We start from the raw sequence: 20,579 nt of genomic DNA, 5'->3' as shown, positions 1-20,579 counted from the left end.
GCATAGAATGAAATGGTTGAATGAAAATTAGTTGAAAAAGGTCAAGGCTTCAGCGGCGTTGAATTTTTATTGCTAACTGAGGTTGGACAAGGGTATGTTACTTACGCTGTTTGTTTATGGTTAGTTACCGAACAGGTGTAGCGTTACCACGATACTGGCAAAACAAAACACGCATTCGGACTGATTATTGAAAGTGCATTATTTATTTTTCTAGCCTATCTATGTCTGAAAGAATTGGTGTTTAGTTTAGCCTTTAGGTCAACGTACCGTAAAACCCATGTCTATGATTATGAACTGGCCTGATTTTTCAGGGCTCGAAATTTCTGGTTCAGCAGTAGTTCATCAAGATAAACCTCGACATACTTACACTGTTACAAGCTTAGCTTTATCTTGATGAACTAATTAGCCAAATGCAATTATTATTATTATTATTATTATTGTTTAAAACAAAAACATAACACCATCTGACACTATCCTTCCTTTTTTTCTTATTATTTTTTCCTCTTTTTTTTTTTTCTCTTTCTTTTACTTTTTTATTTTATTTTCATATCCGTTAGGGGATGCAGTCAATTCGTCCACTGGACAATTCGTCCACTGAAAATTCGTCCACTGAGGAACTCGAGACGATTCGTCCACTACACAAAATCAGTTCCGGACGATTCGTCCACTGGGTTTTTATTTCCCCAGTACATTTCGTCCACGGCCTAAATAATGTGTACTACATGTACGTGGGGGCTAAATAAATTATTAGATATATTTTACCCCGTATTTTTTTTGCTGTGTCATAAATTTACAAAGGTGAAAATAAATGATATTGCATTAGATTACGCTTGGTAGATGTTTTTGTAACAATGTTCTGCAGACATAATTCTTTGGTGTTTCTATTTATTCGGTTATTATTTGTTTCTATAATGTACGCCTTTCACGCTACATGTTGTAGGATGTTTTTAGTACAATATGCCCAGTAAAGATAATCTTTAGCCCTTCCCTTTCAACTTATTTGGTTTCTGTTTGCTTTACCAATTAAGTGTACAGGTGTACTCTATTGTGATATCGTGAAGTAATTAGCAATGCAGGCTCATTACTGCTTAAGCTTGTTTCACCAAGTTGGATCCAGTAGCGTCTAAAACAACACGCCTTATTTCAAAGCTGCACCGCTAACTACCTGTATGGATGGAATGAATGAATGAATGAATGAATGTTTAACGACACTCCAGCACGAAAACTACATCGGCTATTCGGTGTCAAACTATGGTAATGTAGATGAAGAAGAAGAAAAAGATATACATGTACTTAAATTTCTTAGCTACTTGACTGTCTACACATCTAATTGTGAGACTGGGAATGTAAACAAACAGTGGGTGGCATAATACTTTAAAAAGGAAGAAAATCCCAAATGGTGCAACTCAGCATGGTACGAGTATACAATGACTGCTTTCCACCAACATTATTTATTAACTTTTGCTTAAGTTTTTTAACACAGATGGCCTAATATACAAATCGCATTTTTCTTTAAAATATTTAGATCACACCTATACATTACCGTAGTCACCAAAATAAGGGCATTTTAAATTCAGACCTAAACATCGAACTGTATGCCAAAAAAAAAAAAATTACAATCAAATTATTTATTGTACCATTAAAGTGGCAAACCCTAGTTTTGAAACACTACCCCATATTTTTCACTATTAAAGCCATTTTTGATAATTTAAATTAGAATATTAATTTCCGTACACCTGTAGTGGTTCTTGTCATCCAGGTTTTTGTAATACCCCAAAATATATATTTTTTATAATTCTACAAATGCACCTTTGTTTGAGAAGTAATGGTTATCGAGACAAGCTCTAGTTATTTTATTCGGGATTTCTCTGTTTAAATGTCACAGACTTTAGCTTCTCTCTGTTATGATCTTATCCAAATGTGTGTTGCAGGTTTGTAGATTAACTGAATTTAATTAACCCTGGCCATCCAGGTTTTTGTAATACCCCAAAATGCACTTTTTATAATTCTACAAATGCACCTTTGTTTGAGAAGTAATGGTTATCGAGACGAGCTCTAGTTATTTTTACACAGTATTTCTCTGTTTAAATGTCACAGACTTTAGCTTCTCTCTGTTATAATCTTATCCTAATGTGTGTTGCGGGTTTGTAGATTAACTGAACTTAATTAACCCGTTTATTTTAACGTGCTGAAACTAGGGTCTGCACCTTAAAAACAATGGAATTGGCCATGTTCATTTTATGTAAATACTCCATAATGTTAAATGCCAGTCAGATGTTGCCGCCATATTGTGTGAATTTGCTGATTTTATTAGATTTGTACAACGTGATAAGAGTATTAAAGGGACTGGCCTGAATTTGCAGCCATTGTAAGATGGTTGCGATAACAGAGCCTTGTTGGCGACTACTATTTCATACTAAATACATTTTCTTGTTTAGAATACCATTGTCTGTATATTGAATGTGTTTGCGGTCGTATACTAATGTTTGTAGCACTCAATGTTTTCTTTAATTCGTGATATATATATTTTTTTGTATGTACAAAATTATTGGGAGGTAAAATCCAGTTTGGGCTACTACAAATATTGGGACAACAACAAACACCTTGTAAATACAGACACTGATATTCTAAGCAAAAAAAAAATATTTAATTTGTATGTTACATCATCGAAAAGGCTCTATTGGTCGGAAACATTTTACAATGGTTGTAAACTCCGAACTGTCCCTATAAGACTGACTCGTTCATCCTATTACTAAATGTCCCCATATCCACAGAGTGCAAGGACAGGGCTTTAGATTGCACCAAGGCTGACTCGTTCATCCTATTACTAAATGTCACTCCATATCCACAGAGTGCAAGGACAGGGCTTTAGATTGCACCAAGGCTGACTCGATAAAGGGTGTGCCCAAAATACATGTAAGTATACCCAAAATAAGCAAGCTCAAATTAAGTTAATAAGTTAAATAAGCAAAATATCTTGAGTGAAAGAATTTATTAGAAATTATGCCGATTGTGTGATGCAGAAGCCCATGAGGGTATTAATTAAATGTGTGATTGCGGAAGTCATGACAGCTGAGTAACTCGCCCATTGTTTCATTTAAAACTGGACTTGCAGACGTGTTTAAAGTAACACTTTATGACGAGGCCCGTTTGTGCACTAATTGTTTAATTGGTATCACGGTTCATTTAAAAGTGACTGTAACACCGATAGTTGCCTAACAAATAACATAAAGAAAGGAGTGCATGGCTATTGCGATTCCCCAGATTCATCTATAGTTAGTTCCTCCTAAATAATTAAGCCAAAGGTTGTAATAACCAACTGTGCAAGCGCAGCAATAGTTGGTCCTTTTCGGTGCATGGTTTTCCATTTAATATGTGATGGATCACCAGTTCGAGGGAAATATAGCTAATAACACAGACGGGACCGATAATTTAGTTAACCTGAGAAAACATGTTGCCTCAAATGGAATATTAAACTAATTAGATTAAGTCAGGGCTTCTAGATTATGGTAGCCCCACTCCCATGGCTAGTGACATTCAATGTTGGGCTAGTAAATAACTACTGTTGCCATTCCTGACGGCTAGTGAATTTTTTTGGGTCAGATGTTGCAGTTAAGTCTGTTTTGTAAATATGAATATATAAGCACTTGGATTGGGGGTGGGGCATAATCAAATAAGCTGACGTTTCGTCCGACTTTCTGACATGCTGCCTTTCATTTGGAAATGAAATACAGATGATATCTTTCCACAAAGTTGAAAAATTCATATGGTTAAATATACGTTTAAAGAATTAAAACAGAAAAACTGATTTTCATGACTGCCCGGTCACTGCGATGAGGCCAACAAAAGGTCTACGAATTCCTATTAAATTGGAAACTGAAATAACTTTCTAATAACAAAACACCTATTAATAAACATATTGAATAATGTGTACTTATTTTAAAACAAATATCAGTGTTCCTGCCAGAAAGACATTTTTGGGTATGGTGCTATGGAATTGAATGCGACCACAGTGAACGGGGGGTATGGGGGGCCTCCCCCAGAAAAAAAATGGGTTACGTTTAGAATTAGGGTTAAGAAAATTGTACAGTAATGATAAGAGTCATTAATTTTGTCAAAAGGTTAACTTAAAAATAAAATATGCAAAACAAATTGGGTATGGTGCCATACCTATTTTTAACCTCTGGCAGAAACCCTGATTATATTGTCCATATAATTTTTATTGCTTAATTGACATTCGTAAGAACTGCCAACACAAGCTAAGGTACTGTTGATAAGTATAGACTGACAGCCAACCCAGAGCATGTGCACATCACACTACCTGTTTCAGAGGTACAACTTACATTAAATAAACACAATGACACTAGAATATTTGTCCACTGTTAAGTTTAGATGGATAAATTTTTGTGTTAAAAGATGCGTTGTCAACTTGGGTCTATCGGATCATCAGGCTTGCTCGGGTCTATTAATAGACATGGGGAAACACCATTTTCAGGCAAACGTGAAGGCATTCTACCAACAGTTCCAAAATAAGCATGTGCATGCTGCATGAAATGGTCAAAAAAACTATTTTAAATGTGCATTTTAAAACGTACTGTATCGAACTGTTTCTAACACTAGTACAAGGCCCACAAGTGAATATCTTTCTGCATTAATTTTGGACTACTTCAACACAGAAATACTTCATTTTGTATCAGACAAAATGACCGCAAATCTTATGTTTGTGACTGTCAGAGCTGTATTATATATATGACAAATTTGTACTGGACAGTGTCTGTTACTGACCACTTATTTCCAGGGTTGTATATATACATTGTAAATACAGTGAAACCTCTCAAAACCAGACATTTTTCAAGCTCCTTTTTTAAAAATCATTAGGAACTTAACTTCTCTAAACTGGATACCTCTTAAAAACCGGACTTTCACTTGGTCCCTAGGATGTCTGGTTTAGAGGGTTTTCACTGTGTATATGTGTGTATAAATTTGAATTTTTTTTCTTCTCGTTTCAGGCATGGTGAACTGCTTCCAGTGATACAACGTTAATCATGCGTGTCCGAGTTCAAACGATCAAACGACTGGTGTACTCTGGTCTGGCTATAGGTGGCGGGGTGTACGTAGCCACAGTCGTATTTCCTAAATTATCAGACACCAAAGTGGTACGTCTTTTTATGTTTAATCTGACATCAAAATTAATAAATTTAATATCCTGAGTTTTCATCCTAGCAAACCTTTCGTTTGTTTCCTCTAACTAAATAAACACCCATCCTTAGCATAGAACCAGAGCTCGAAACGGCCTATGGCCAGGTCGCCAAATGCGACCAATGTCCTGTTTGGGCAACTTAAATATTAAAAAATAATGGCGTTAGTTGCCCTAATAATATTATCTTCTTTAGAGCTATAACATATGAGCCACTATTAATATTTGTATTCCACATTAAAATCTTGCTCGTGGTTTGCTTACCATAATTTGCCAACATGCATTATTATTTTTTGGGCCACCATATTCTTTGGCGAGTTTCGAACCCTGTAGAACACTATTTTACTGTAGCATGTTTTAAATACAAAGTATTATAATTATAAATTCATTATTCCTACGTAAAATATCAATATTGAGACACTACAAAACATTACAATGACCAGAAATGCATTGGTTATAGAGATATATCAGGGTTGAAAATTAACATGAAAACCAAGGTCGCCAGCAGGGCTAGTTAAAGAAAAATCTTACTGACCCTTCTCAAATTCAACTAGGCCTCAAATTATTACATTGAAATTCAACTGCACAGCCATAATGTTCTTTGTTGAATAATAACCATGTGCTCACCGTCTATAGTTCGTTTAATTAAGGAAACTGATGAATTGGCATGTAACTTCATAATGAATAATGTAAATTTTATATAAAAACATGTTTTTAAGTTTTAAACCCATACCAACTCAAATAATATTTTTTTTTAAAGAAATCCTGTATAAATAAAAAGGTTGTTTTCTACAAATTACCATTAAATTATACAGATTAAATCTTATTTTTAATACAGGGATGAATTAGACAAAATGCTAGAACAGCATAGATATGCAGCTTGACTTGCATTGTCTCTGAAGTAAAAGATAATGCAGTACAAAGAATCTAAAGTAGAACTGGGAGTGGCAGTCCTCTTTGTGACAGTCCTCTTTGTGACAGTCCTCTTTGTAGCAATGCAAGAGGGTAGGTGGTGGAATTTTAACATGCTCATATACCACTAAGGTTTCGAGCATGTCCGTCCCAGGTCCTGTCTCTGGACAGCCAGGGGCTTGTCCCGGGTCCTGTCTCTGGACAGCCAGGGGCTTGTCCCGGGTCCTGTCTCTGGATAGCCAGGGGGTTGTTCCGGGTCCTGTCTCTGGACAGCCAGGGGCTTGTCCCGGGTCCTGTCTCTGGATAGCCAGGGGCTTGTCCCGGGTCCTGTCTCTGGACAGCCAGAGGGCCGATCCAGGACAGATGATGCAAGAGGGATGAAATAAACTTTGTGGTGATTCAAGAGGTGTCAAGTTCACAGTAAACGATTTCCTCGGAAATAGATGTTCTATAGACGAGACACTAGATAGAGCTTCATGGAATCATCCACTATTTTGCCAAATGCCCATTCGACTCGGCATTGTGCAGAGATACGGCCCTGATAATGTATTACGGTTTTGTCGTTCATATTACTTTGGATGTTCCATCAATTGTCTTAAAACCTGTATCAGAAAAGTAGATTTAACATATGCAGTTTGATGGTAATTTATACAGAACAAAATATTCCCTGATGATCACATAAAAATGTTTTGTTTACCTTTTAAAATGGCTACAATCTCATTATATTTAGTCCCTGTAATTGTAATTATTTAAAATATGCTGAGGTAAAACAGTGATGCTCTTTCCTTTTAAGGACCTTTTAATTTGGCTATATATATATACATATTCATGAAGGTAGAAGTGAATTAAATTTACTTCCAATGTACAGTCAGTTTGTAATACATGTATATAGAGGATATTTCATGTTTTTTGTCAAATTTTATTTATATATCATCAAGTGACATTTGCAATCATATCATATGATTATATAACGTAAGGCAATTTACCTTTTTTACAGTGAAGATAACACTTTCTACAGTGATGATAACACATTTTAGAGTGAAATAGTGAAATTTTCACTCTAAAATGTGTTACTGTCACTGAGTGACTGATAACACTTTTATTTCACTGATATTTTAAGATATTACACTAAATGTTATATAATAAATACATTATATGTAATACATATTATGTATTATTTAGATCAATCTGTGTCTTGATCTGACTTTGGGACACGATCTATATATAGCTCATTTGGTAGATGGCTCGTCTAAAGTGCTTTGGTCTTAGGATCGAATCCACTAGGTGGACTCTTCTGATTGGATCTCCCCCCCCCCCCCCCCCCCCCCCCCCACCCCCATATCAGCCAGGGTCCAATGACTGGAATAGCAAAAGTCATGATATGTGCTGTCTTGCCTGTGGGAAATGAATGAATGAATGAATGTTTAACGACACCCCAGCACGAAAAATACATCGGCTATTGGGTGTCAAAACTATGGTAATGCAAACAAATAACGTGATGATCAACATCAATATAAAAATTCAAGATTTAAATAAAAACAGTGTAAAGAACTGTGCAAAAATACAGATATCGCAGATAGATACTGACTTTTAATCAAAATTTCAATTTGTGCTGTATTGGCCATTCTCAAAGCGAATGTTACACCCCTGCACCACGTAGAGGTTACAGCACGCACAGGGGTGCCTGTGGGGTTACAGCACGCACAGAGGTGCCTGTGGGGTTACAGCACGCACAGGGGTGCCTGTGGGGTTACAGCACGCACAGCTGTGCCTGTGGGGTTACAGCACGCACAGGGGTGCCTGTGGGGTTACAGCACGCACAGGGGTGCCTGTGGGGTTACAGCACGCACAGGGGTGCCTGTGGGGTTACAGCATGCACATGGGTGCCTGTGGGGTTACAGCACGCACAGGGGTGCCTGTGGGGTTACAGCACGCACAGGGGTGCCTCTGGGGTTACAGCACGCACAGGGGTGCCTATGGGGTTACAGCACGCACAGGGGTGCCTATGGGGAAAGTGCATATAAAAGATCTCTTGTTACTAATGGAAGAATTTAGCAGGTTTCCTCTAAGACTAGGAGTAAAAATGTACCAAATGTTTGACATCCAGTAACTGATGATTATACATGATATATGTTTTGCCTGTGGAAAAGTGAATTTATAAGATCCCCTGCTGCTAATGGAAACATGTAGCAGCTTTCCTCTATAGGCGACACCACACAATACGAGTGGCTCGTACGTGAATAGCCGGTTATGACAATACAACATCAGCTACGCTATCAGCTATTCTCATGGCACTTGTATTGTGTGGCGTTTCCTTAAGTAAAAAATTACCAAATATTTGACATTCAATAGCTGATGATGAATAAATCAATGCGGTCTAGAGACTGTGTTGTTAAACTAAACAAGCTTTTATTTATTTATGTTTTTCATTTTTGTTTCAGCTACCTGTAAGCAGCGTACTAGCGTCAGAGTCTACGACTGCACCGAGTCAGGGGCCGCTGCCGAGTCGTGACCAGATCCACCGGAGACTACAGACGGAGGTGTATGATGTCCTCGTGATCGGTGGGGGCGCCACCGGCACTGGGGTCGCTCTGGATGCCATCAGCAGAGGTTAATGTATTTCTTGTTAAAGGGGCTGGGTGTAACTCGGTGGCAGTATTCAATACGTAGAGAATAATACACGAGTACCCGTTGAAGGAAGGAAGGAAATGTTTTATTTAACAATGCACTCAACACATTTTATTTACAGTTATATGGTGTCAGACATATGGTTGAGAACCACACAGATATTGAGAGAAAAAACCTGCTGTCGCAACTTCATGGGCTACTCTTTTCGATTAGCACCATCCCATAGACAGGATAACACATACAACGTCCTTTGATATACCATTCGTGGAGCACTGGCAGAAGATGGAAATAGCCCAATGGGCCCACTGACAGGGATCGATCCTAGACCGACCGTGCATCAAGTGAACGCTTTACCACTGAGCTACATCCTGCAATGGCAGAATGCTTGAGGACCACACAGATATTGAGAGAGGAAACCCGCTGTCGCCACTTCATGGGCTACTCTTTTCGATTAGCAGGAAGGGATATTTTATATGCACCATCCCACAGACAGAATAACACATACCACAGCAGCCTTTGATATACCATTCGTGGTGCACTGGCTGGAGCAAGAAATAGCCCAATGGGCCTTCCGATGAGGATCTATCCCAGACTGACCGTGCATCAAGCGAATGCTTTACCACCGGGCTACGTCCTGCCCTGCAGTGGCAGAATGCTTGCCTGATGTTCTCTCTCATTGGACTCAGTTTTCTCAGCCAGTGCCCTACAACTGGTGTACGAATATACTATTCTCTCTTGCCCACTAGACAAGGTTATCCAGCTTTTGCACGGTGCAAAACTTGTCCGACCCGAGGGCTAGACGATTTCTACATACGCATGACGTCATAACCCATGTTTTACGACGTTTAAAATTCTATTTGCCATTTCACGTTGTATCATTGTTTTAAAAATATTTCAACAAATTAATATTTTCAGGGTTATATTTATTTGGTAAGTTGAACATTACATATTTATGTTGTTGCATAAGATGGACAATTTTTCCACGTATGATTAAATGAGTTTGCAGGTGAAATGTATATGAATCGTTCTACAATAAACAGACTGTAGCTTACAAAATTAATGTTTTGTTAATGTAATTAAATGGGCAAGAAAAAGAATCAATTACCATTGGTGAAGTATAGATAAGGCAATTCCAACCCTCGGTAAACCTTGGCCTTCACAAAAACATTTTGTCCCTCAGGTTGGAATTGCCTTATCTATACCTCACAACGGTGATAGATTCTATTAGTCTATAGATTCTGTTAGTCTATACCTCACAACAGTGATAGATTCTATTAGTCTATACCTCACAACGGTGATAGATTCTGTTAGTCTATACCTCACAACGGTGATAGATTCTGTTAGTCTATACCTCACAGCGGTGATAGATTCTGTTAGTCTATACCTCACAGCGGTGATAGATTCTGTTAGTCTATACCTCACAGCGGTGATAGATTCTGTTAGTCTATACCTCACATCGGTGATAGATTCTATTAGTCTATACCTCACAACGGTGATAGATTCTGTTAGTCTATACCTCACAGCGGTGATAGATTCTGTTAGTCTATACCTCACATCGGTGATAGATTCTATTAGTCTATACCTCACAACGGTGATAGATTCTATTAGTCTATACCTCACAGCGGTGATAGATTCTATTAGTCTATACCTCACAGCGGTGATAGATTCTATTAGTCTATACCTCAAACAGTGATAGATTCTGTTAGTCTATACCTCACAGCGGTGATAGATTCTGTTAGTCTATACCTCACAGCGGTGATAGATTCTGTTAGTCTATACCTCACAGCGGTGATAGATTCTGTTAGTCTATACCTCACAACGGTGATAGATTCTGTTAGTCTATACCTCACAACGGTGATAGATTCTGTTAGTCTATATTTCACAGCGGTGATAGATTCTATTAGTATAGATTCTGTTAGTCTATACCTCACAACGGTGATAAATTCTATTAGTCTATACCTCACAGCGGTGATAGATTCTATTAGTATAGATTCTATTAGTCTATACCTCACAACGGTGATAGATTCTGTTAGTCTATACCTCACAACGGTGATAAATTCTATTAGTCTATACCTCACAGTGGTGATAGATTCTATTAGTCTATACCTCACAACGGTGATAGATTCTGTTAGTCTATACCTCACAACGGTGATAGATTCTATTAATCTATACCTCACAACGGTGATAGATTCTATTAATTAGTCTATACCTCACAACGGTGATAGATTTTATTAGTCTATACTTCACAGCGGTGATAGATTCTGTTAGTCTATACCTCACAACGGTGATAGATTCTGTTAGTCTATACCTCACAACGGTGATAGATTCTCTGTTAGTCTATACCTCACAACGGTGTTAGATTCTATTAGTCTATACCTCACAACGGTGATAGATTCTATTAGTCTATGGGAAAATGTGTTTAAAAGATCCTTTGCTGATTTGCATTCACCTGTCAGTAGGACTAGTGTATTTGAAAATGTCATAGAAAAAAATTCAGTATTGTACACAGCAAAAATGTTGCAGAGAATTATAAGCTCCATGGCATTGCTGATTGCTATGTGCAATTACTGAGGCTGTATGGTATAGTGACAAAAAAAACCCAAAAAAACATTTAAACGTTACTGCTTCTAAAATGTGTTCAGAACGATCAAATATGTAGTATTTAATCTTTTCTTATTTTGTTTTCTTCTAGGTTTGAAGACGGCACTAGTAGAGAAGTTTGATTATTCTGCTGGTACGAGCAGTCGCAGTACAAAACTAATCCATGGAGGTGTGCGCTATTTACAGAAGGCCGTGTTTAATCTCGACAGAGAACAAGTATGTATTTTATTAATCCCTATCATGTGACTTTATATGGTTTCAATATGGTAATAACTTAAATGGCTCCCCATAACCTAAGGGTTAACCCAGTGATAAAACGTTTGCTTGATACGCGTTCGGTCTGGGATCGATCCCTGTCGGTGGGCCCATTGGGCTATTTCTTGTTCCAACCAGTGAACCACAACGGGTATATCAAAGGCCGTGATATGTGTTATCCTGTCTGTGGGATGGTGCATATAAAAGATCCCTTGTTGCTAATCGAAAAAAGTAGCTCATGAAGTGGTGACAGCGGGTTTCCTCTTTCAATATCTGTGTGGTCCTTAGCCATATGTCGGATGCCATATAACCGTAAATAAAATGTGTTGAGTGCGTCGTTAAATAAAACATTTCCTTCCTTCCCCGTAACCTAAGTTAGGGGAGCAATTAAATCACTCCCCTCAAATTTTCTTTCATGGCAGAGTCTGAAACGAAGTTAACTTTTTGTAGCAGGTGTATTTAGAAATTATTTGGCTCTCAGTGGACACCTGTTTAAAAACTGGCCGGCAGTGATCAGGAAATTATTTGATGCAGTCATACAGCTAATGTTGCAGTCTTAAGTGTATTAGAAAATGAAGCAATTATGAAAACTACTTTAAAATTCATTACTTGTACTAAACGTTTTTGCTAAAATTAACACATAAATTTTGTACCAGACATCACCCAATCCAATGTAAAAGTTCTGCTGTTTTCTACTCACTGTAACACACACACACACCCCCCCTCTTCTCCACCTCTTCTCTTTTTGTTTTTAGTCTATGTAGGTCTGTTATATCTTAATATGTATCTGCTTATAAAATGTAAGGAGAGGTCTTAATATAGTCTGTCTGTTGACCAATTCCTTTATGTTTTGACAAATAAATATTGTTTAAGCCAAGTGTATTTACTGATTAAACAATGTGCTGGGGTGTTAAATAACCTTCCTTCCTTCCTTTCTTTTCAGTATCGTATGGTGACCGAAGCCCTGGCCGAGAGAGCGAACCTGCTAGCTATTGCTCCACATCTGGCTTACTCTCTGCCCATCATGCTGCCGATCTATAAGTAAGTGTGTAATAACTCAAAACTTTCGTGTGGTTTTTTTAAATCCAGGAGGGTGAGAAATTACATTTTTCAAAACATTTTGACGAGGGCCAAATTCTCATTCGTCAAAATAAAATTAGAATTAAACTGGAAGTGTGGTTTGTTTATTGTTTTCGACCCCGTCGGATTGAATTTAGACAATTGGCAGTGTGTGAGATGTAGCCCAGTAGTAAAGCGCTCGCCTGATGCGCTATCAATCTGGGTCAAACTGAGATCGATCCCAGTTGGTTTGATTGAAAACATATTTTATTGCTTTTTAAAGAACAAATGGATTAGACACAAGTTATACAACTTACTAGGCCTTCTCCATAATACATACACATTACGACAGTAAAATATTTTTGCAATTTAAATATGAACAGAAATAAATAATATTGGTTGGCCCATGCACCATGACTTATATATCAAAGGCTGTGGTACATCCTATGCTGTCTGTGGGATGGTGCATATAAACAATCCCTTGCTACTAATTGAAAAATGTTTGACATCCAATATCCGATGATTAATAAATTAATAAATAGTGGTGTTGATAAAGAAAATAAACTTTAACTTTAGGTGCAATCACACTTATTCCCATCAATAACAAAATTCAACTTTAGGTGCAATCACACTCATTCCCATCAATAACAAACTTCATTCCCATCAATAACACACTTTAACTTTAGGTGCAATCACACTCATTCCCATCAATAACAAACTTTAACTTTAGGTGCAATCACACTCATTCCCGTCAAAAATAAACTTTAACTTTAGGTGCAGTCACACTCATTCCCATCAATAACAAACTTTAACTTTAGGTGCAATCACACTCATTCCCATCAATAACAAAATTCAACTTTAGGTGCAATCACACTCATTCCCATCAATAACAAACTTTAACTTTAGGTGCAGTCACACTCATTCCCATCAAAAACAAACTTTAACTTTAGGTGCAATCACACTCATTCCCATCAAAAACAAACTTTAACTTTAGGTGCAGTCACACTCATTCCCATCAATAACAAACTTTAACTTTAGGTGCAATCACACTCATTCCCATCAAAAACAAACTTTAACTTTAGGTGCAGTCACACTCATTCCCATCAAAAACAAACTTTAACTTTAGGTGCAATCACACTCATTCCCATCAATAACAAACTTCATTCCCATCAATAACACACTTTAACTTTAGGTGCAATCACACTCATTCCCATCAATAACAAACTTCAACTTTAGGTGCAATCACACTCATTCCCATCAAAAACAAACTTCAACTTTAGGTGCAATCACACTCATTCCCATCAATAACAAACTTCATTCCCATCAATAACACACTTTAACTTTAGGTGCAGTCACACTCATTCCCATCAATAACAAACTTCATTCCCATCAATAACACACTTTAACTTTAGGTGCAATCACACTCATTCCCATCAAAAACAAACTTCAACTTTAGGTGCAATCACACTCATTCCCATCAATAACAAACTTCATTCCCATCAATAACACACTTTAACTTTAGGTGCAATCACACTCATTCCCATCAAAAACAAACTTTAACTTTAGGTGCAGTCACACTCATTCCCATCAATAACAAACTTTAACTTTAGGTGCAATCACACTCATTCCCATCAATAACAAACTTTAACTTTAGGTGCAATCACACTCATTCCCATCAATAACAAACTTCAACTTTAGGTGCAATCACACTCATTCCCATCAATAACAAACTTTAACTTTAGGTGCAATCACACTCATTCCCATCAATAACAAACTTCAACTTTAGGTGCAATCACACTCATTCCCATCAAAAATAAACTTTAACTTTAGGTGCAGTCACACTCATTCCCATCAATAACAAACTTTAACTTTAGGTGCAATCACACTCATTCCCATCAATAACAAACTTTAACTTTAGGTGCAGTCACACTCATTCCCATCAAAAACGAAAAGTCTGACAACTTACCTAGTGTTTGTAGTGTATGCCAAGCATTGTTGTAGTCAGAATTAACTATTTCTTTTCAACATCACCTGTCCTCATAACTAGTGCATATTCCTTACGGTTAGTAGACTGGTCCGAACATCCCAACAGCCTTAAATTCTTCTACTGTGCACCCCTTCCTGTTCCGGTCATGTTACTGTAACTTCCTTCTTTTTTCTTCGCTTCTATGGTTCGGACGTTCTTTATTTTGCTCTGTCATAATCTGTTGGGATGTTCAGACCAGTCTACTAACCGTAGGGAATATGCACTACTTATGAGGACAGGTGATGTATCAATAAAAGAGAAAACACCTCACGTTTTTTCCATTCAAGGGTTTATAGGAGTTGTGTTATGGGGAGGCAGGCAAAGATAAAAGGTGGTGGGGAACAAAAAGAGGTAAATTTGGGGGGATAGTCATTCCCTGGCTCTGCCAAACTTGCAAATACACAGAATTGCCTTGGGTTTTTTTATTTAATAGTAGGTGTCGAAATTAAAAAAAACATGCAACTGAAAAACATTTTAACAACTAAATACATTTTTTTTTACAGTTTAGCTTTCCTTTAAAAATACTTCGCTGCCCCCACCTCCCACTATCCCCACCATTGTTATTGTTTTTAATTGTTTTGGTATTATAATTTAATTTTTTATTTATTTCTTTTAAATAGGAGTTGATCAGATAAAAGAAATGTACTTTTTGAGGTGGTCTTAAGTTGGCCTTAATATGATTTTATACTAAAGAGCTAAAAGGGTTATGACTTAGTTTAATTTTTTTTCAGATGGTGGCAAGTTCCGTATTTCTGGGCTGGAATCAAAATGTATGACATTGTCGCTGGCAGGGAAACTCTTCAGTCCAGTTATTACCTGTCAAAGAAGAAGGCGTTAGAGTTATTTCCCATGTTGAAGAAGGATCGTCTAGTTGGCGCTCTGGTGTATTACGATGGTGAGGGAGATATGGTTATTTATTTAGCAGAGATTAAATTGTTTTCATAGATTCCACATTTTAGTGCCACTCAAAAACCTTCCTTTTATTGCCTAGTTTTCATAATTTTGCAGTCTTGATATTTTTTGTCACAATCTTTTTCTTTTTTATGTAATATGTTTACGAAGTGAAAAAGCAAGATATAGGTATTTTTATTCCATTGGCAGCTCAGTCAACTTTAGGGTTTACATGTAGCTCAACATTAAAGTTTCACATTTAGTTTCATTTGTCACAAACTGTAAGACCTACATTAATGAAACTTGGTTTACAGTTGCATCTACATGTATGGATGTTCACAACAATGCATGTGAAAATTAATTTAATTCAAATTTTAATTCAATTGGGGTTTTTTTAAGGGTAATTTATTTTTTCTTTCCTTGTATCATTAGTAGGGGTGACTATTACAGTCAGGTTTACTATTGCAATAGTATTGTGATAGTTAAAATACTATTGTGGATTCTTAAATCACTTGATAACAGTAATATGAATAGATATTTCGCAAAACTGTTATGTATGTGTGTATTTATATGTGTTTGTGTGTGTGTGTGTGTGTGTGTGTGTGTGTACGTATGTTTATGTTTGTATGTATGCCTGTGTTTATTTGTAATAATGTCAATAGGTAATGAAATCATATTTAATAAATTTATAATATAAAGACCAGGCATTGTTGTTGTTATTCTTTCACTGTGCATACTATCGAAACTATCAATAGTTGAGCAAACAATTGCGATAGTTATCGATAGTTGAATTAACTATCAATGTATTGCTATCGAAACACTGACTATCGCAATATATCGTTTGATAGTTTGATGTATTGTTGCAATCAATTATTGGACCATCACTTCCTATGTGACAACAGCAGTTTCTTTTCACATTACATCTCCTCAAACAAGTGCGCCGTAGGTGGGGGGGTGGGGTGGGGGGGGGGGGGGGGTGGAGTTCACTTGTTTGAGGACAGGTAATGTATCCATAAAAGAGAAAACACTTCATGTTTTCTCCAGTTTGCTCTCTTGCTATCTGGACATTAGTGTTAAAGAACCGAATACAGTCTTTACAGGTCACATAAAATTGATGTAAAGTAAAACACCTTCATATCTGTATGCCTATTGTATATCCTACTTCTTTTTACAGATCACAGAAATGTTATAAATAATGATAAATATGTACATAATCAAAACACGTGTGTGTGTATGTGTGTGCATATTTGTTCTCTCTTTCTCTCTCTCTCTCTCTCTCTCTCTCTCTCTCTCTCTCTCTCTCTCTCTCTCTCTCTCTCTCTCTCTCTCTCTCTCTCTCTCTCTCTCTCTCTCTCATTTTCATATATCATTATATACTTTCATTTACTCTAGATACTTGTTAAAATCCAGGTCCTTGTGAATATATTATTTTAATTAAGTCTGCCTATAAAGTAATAACTATATTATGTGTGTATAAATTATATATAAAATTACTGCAACAACCCATGTCTTCTCCCTGTGCATGGGTTGCTATTTGTCAACAAGGGAATGGTCAAGAAAAAATAAACAGTTATTAATATGGGGGGGGGGGGGGGGAAAGTTTCGATTAGCCAAATAAAATATAATAAAATTTAAAATCTTTAAAAAAAAAAAAAAATGTTTGAGAAAGTTACAGAAGCCTTGGCTAGTACCATGTGCATTATAGTAATTCGGTTGACAGTTTGTACTTAGTCCAGACCAACAAGACACAAGCCAGGACCGAGGGCTAGTGAATTTGTAGAATCTTGAGGTCTGAATAGTCGTAGTTTAAAACGTGCTGAGGTGTCATTAAACCTTCCCTTCTATTCTTTAGTAACAGATTTTTTATTAAAATGTTTCAGGGCAGCACGATGATGCGAGGATGAACATTGCCATTGCCCTGACGGCAGTCAGGATGGGGGGGTCGCTGACCAATCATGTCGAGGTTCTTAGCTTGCTCAAGGAATCATGTGAAGATGGGAAGGAAGTGGTCTGCGGTGCCCATGTCAAAGATCAGATTACTGGTAAATATATTTTAAAAAGTATAAGTAAAAAAGGCAAGTAATTTTGTATTTATAGGATATTAAACGAGCTTCCATTTTGTATCATGTTTATGTCCCGAGTGAAATAATTTTTAGTTGTCATGAGCTTTAGATTGGGGATGAGATGGACATGCCTGAATCCTTGTTGGATATAGGCCCCTTAAATAGATTTATCTGGACCTGGTGAAATTGCTAAAATCAAGTTTAATTTGCATTTGCCGATTTGACAGCTTAAACCCTGATGCTTTAACACATGTTTTGCCTTGACGTTTCAGGGAAGGAATTTGATATTAAAGCTAAATAAATGTCATCAATGCGACTTTAACACATGTTTTGCTTTGACGTTTCAGGGAAGGAATTTGATATTAAAGCTAAATGTTAGATGAACGCGACTTTAACACATGTTTTGCTTTGACGTTTCAGGGAAGGAATTTAATATTAAATGTTAGATGAACGCGACTTTAACACATGTATTGCTTTGATGTTTTAAGGAAGGAATTTTATATTAAAGCTAAATGTTAGATGAACGCGACTTTAACACATGTTTTGCTTTGACGTTTCAGGGAAGGAATTTAATATTAAATGTTAGATGAACGCGACTTTAACACATGTTTTGCTTTGACGTTTCAGGGAAGGAATTTGATATTAAAGCTAAATGTGTGATCAATGCGACTTTAACACATGTTTTGTCTTGATGTTTCAGGGAAGGAATTTGATATTAAAGCTAAATGTGTGATCAACGCGACAGGCCCATACACGGACAGCATTCGACAGATGTCTGACCCATGTATACGTAAGATCTGTCAGCCCAGCTCCGGGGTACACATCGTTCTACCTGCATATTACAGGTAAGTATCGTGAAGAGCTGCTTATTATTCTGTTAAATCAGGGCACAATATTTCACTAGAACCGTTGTTCTGTTCGCATGTCGGTTAAGCAACTTTAAAATTGGTTATGTGGTGAACAATTAATTTCCACAATTAAAAGTACCCTATTAGAAGTCAAATTGAAAATCAGTTTGTTTTAATACATTTGAAGCACCAGTTTAGGATAAATCCGTAGTTCAAGTCTTTTACAGTTAGATATATCTTAACTCATTGGTTACAAAGAGGATACTCCCCGAGTGTCTTGTGATATCATAATTTATCAGCATGAGTTCATAAAAGTATGAAATCCGAGGCTTGTTGAGGATTTTTGTACTTTAATTAATGAGTGCTGATAAATTATGATATCACAAGACACGAGGGGGTTATTCTTTTTATCATCCATTATCATTCTTTTCATTTGCAACAATTGTAAACAATATCAGTAATGTGGGTTGAATGTCACTCTATTTGGATGATGATCATAACTAGTTTAACGTGCCCATATACCACTAGGGTTTCGAACACGCCCATCCCAAGTCTGACCTCCGATAAGATCGGTGGCCTGACTCGGGATGGAGGGGTGAGGGGTTGAAAATGGGCAGAATTTTGAAAATAGCAATTAGTAAAAAAGTTAATAGAATAAATAAAAAAAAATAAAAAGGTTACAAGACAAAAATAAAAAAGAATTGACTGCTCCGCGGAATATTTATATAATTTGGAGCATTTTAGAAGGACAGTCCAAAATTAAATAAGAGAAAGAAGAGAGAATCGGACTATTTAATAATTAAAAAAAAAAAAAAATAATTTCGACATAAAATTTTGAACGCAGATCTAAAAGTTTAAAGTCCAATCGATATGTCCACGCGAGTGGCCTAGTTAAGGCTGTTTGGGTGCACAGCTTAAAGGGACGAGATGGGTTGCATCCCGTCAAGAAAACCCCTAGATTGACAGTCGATAGACGTTGAAGGTGTAGTGCTGTGCTGAAATACAGATCTTGAGAAGCTGGATCCGTCTGAACGAGAGAGAGTATCAGACTAGGGTATAGTCCAGTCATCATGGGTTGGTATAGTGGTGCGGACGGGCCTGACTCCGGAGGATACGAGATGGTATCACTATAAAGCAAGGTAAAGTCTAGAAAAAGAGTAGTAGGGCTGACCCCGCTTCCTATTTCTTCTTAGAGTGGGGCGGTCAATCTTCCAGTGCTGCTAGGACAGGCTCGGACATGTAGAGACTAAACGCAAACAACCGTGGCGTTCTGCAGAATGGCCGTCACACGAGTCACAAAAAAACCCAAGTCGACAGTCAGACGGAGAAATGACGTGGAGGCAAGGAATCTCGCTAAAAAAAGAATCCAACCTGGTGGTGCAGGCTGTCGAAACGAGAAGCGTTCCAGCGTTCAATCAGTTCCAATGGCCGCATACATCCCAGTAGAAAACTTCATTTCGCTGACAAAAACAACGAAATGAAGGACTGCAAGTCGAGCACACGAAAGCACGTGCAGTGTGCACAAGCGAAACAAACACATCTTACCGCGTGGAGCTCCAGACTGGGAATCCTCTATTTGGAAGCAGTAAACTTGTTAACTAGCAGAACAACAGTGGCGTGATTTCACTAATGATAGGTTTAGCATTCAAACATACACAGTGTCGTAACAAAATAATGTCTTGTGATAAAATTGTGATAAAATTTGACCAATCAAGATTATAAGAAGCGATATCTCCTAGAAGAATATCGCAGGAGATATCGCAAATTATAGTGCCAGCGATATCTCCCACAAAAGCCTTTAATGGACGATAATAAAACTATATTCACGTGACCGAACACTTGGTTACCTAAGTACTTTCAGTTACCTAAGATTTTGAAATATTGTCCCCTATTAAATTATGATGTTTACCCATTTCAACCCATCCGATTGTGTAACAAATTATAATATAGGCCATCCATCCATTCATTCAATCATCTATCCGTCCATCTGTCCATCCCATAATAGCAATCACCCATTCATCCATCAATTCATCCATCCATCCATCCATCCATCCACATATCTATCCATTTATCAATCTAATTCATCCATACATTCATTC

At 37.2% G+C, this 20,579-nt stretch overlaps 1 protein-coding gene across 5 annotated transcripts in view; it reads left to right on the top strand.

Moving 5' to 3' along the window:
- The first annotated feature begins 34 nt into the window (after positions 1 to 34).
- LOC121387075 (glycerol-3-phosphate dehydrogenase, mitochondrial-like) overlaps positions 35 to 20,579 on the top strand; it is a 50,666-nt gene continuing 30,121 nt past the window's right edge. For 3 of the 5 annotated variants that reach the window (XM_041518087.1, XM_041518086.1, XM_041518083.1), the window contains exons 1-9: positions 35 to 92; positions 2,852 to 2,916; positions 5,010 to 5,156; positions 8,551 to 8,719; positions 11,430 to 11,554; positions 12,537 to 12,634; positions 15,410 to 15,573; positions 17,450 to 17,611; positions 18,333 to 18,477. In XM_041518087.1, the coding sequence (XP_041374021.1) occupies positions 5,046 to 5,156; positions 8,551 to 8,719; positions 11,430 to 11,554; positions 12,537 to 12,634; positions 15,410 to 15,573; positions 17,450 to 17,611; positions 18,333 to 18,477 (974 nt within the window). In that variant the 5' untranslated portion in view covers positions 35 to 92; positions 2,852 to 2,916; positions 5,010 to 5,045. Of the gene's footprint in view, positions 120 to 2,851; positions 2,917 to 5,009; positions 5,157 to 8,550; positions 8,720 to 11,429; positions 11,555 to 12,536; positions 12,635 to 15,409; positions 15,574 to 17,449; positions 17,612 to 18,332; positions 18,478 to 20,579 lie in introns of all 5 variants that reach the window. The other 2 variants (XM_041518084.1, XM_041518085.1) reach the window with 2 other exon arrangements.

Source organism: Gigantopelta aegis, chromosome 13, assembly GCF_016097555.1.
Source record: "Gigantopelta aegis isolate Gae_Host chromosome 13, Gae_host_genome, whole genome shotgun sequence".
Lineage (NCBI taxonomy): Eukaryota > Metazoa > Mollusca > Gastropoda > Neomphalida > Peltospiridae > Gigantopelta > Gigantopelta aegis.
Note: the sequence above shows the minus strand (reverse complement) of the source record. Positions and strands in the feature narration are given on the sequence as shown.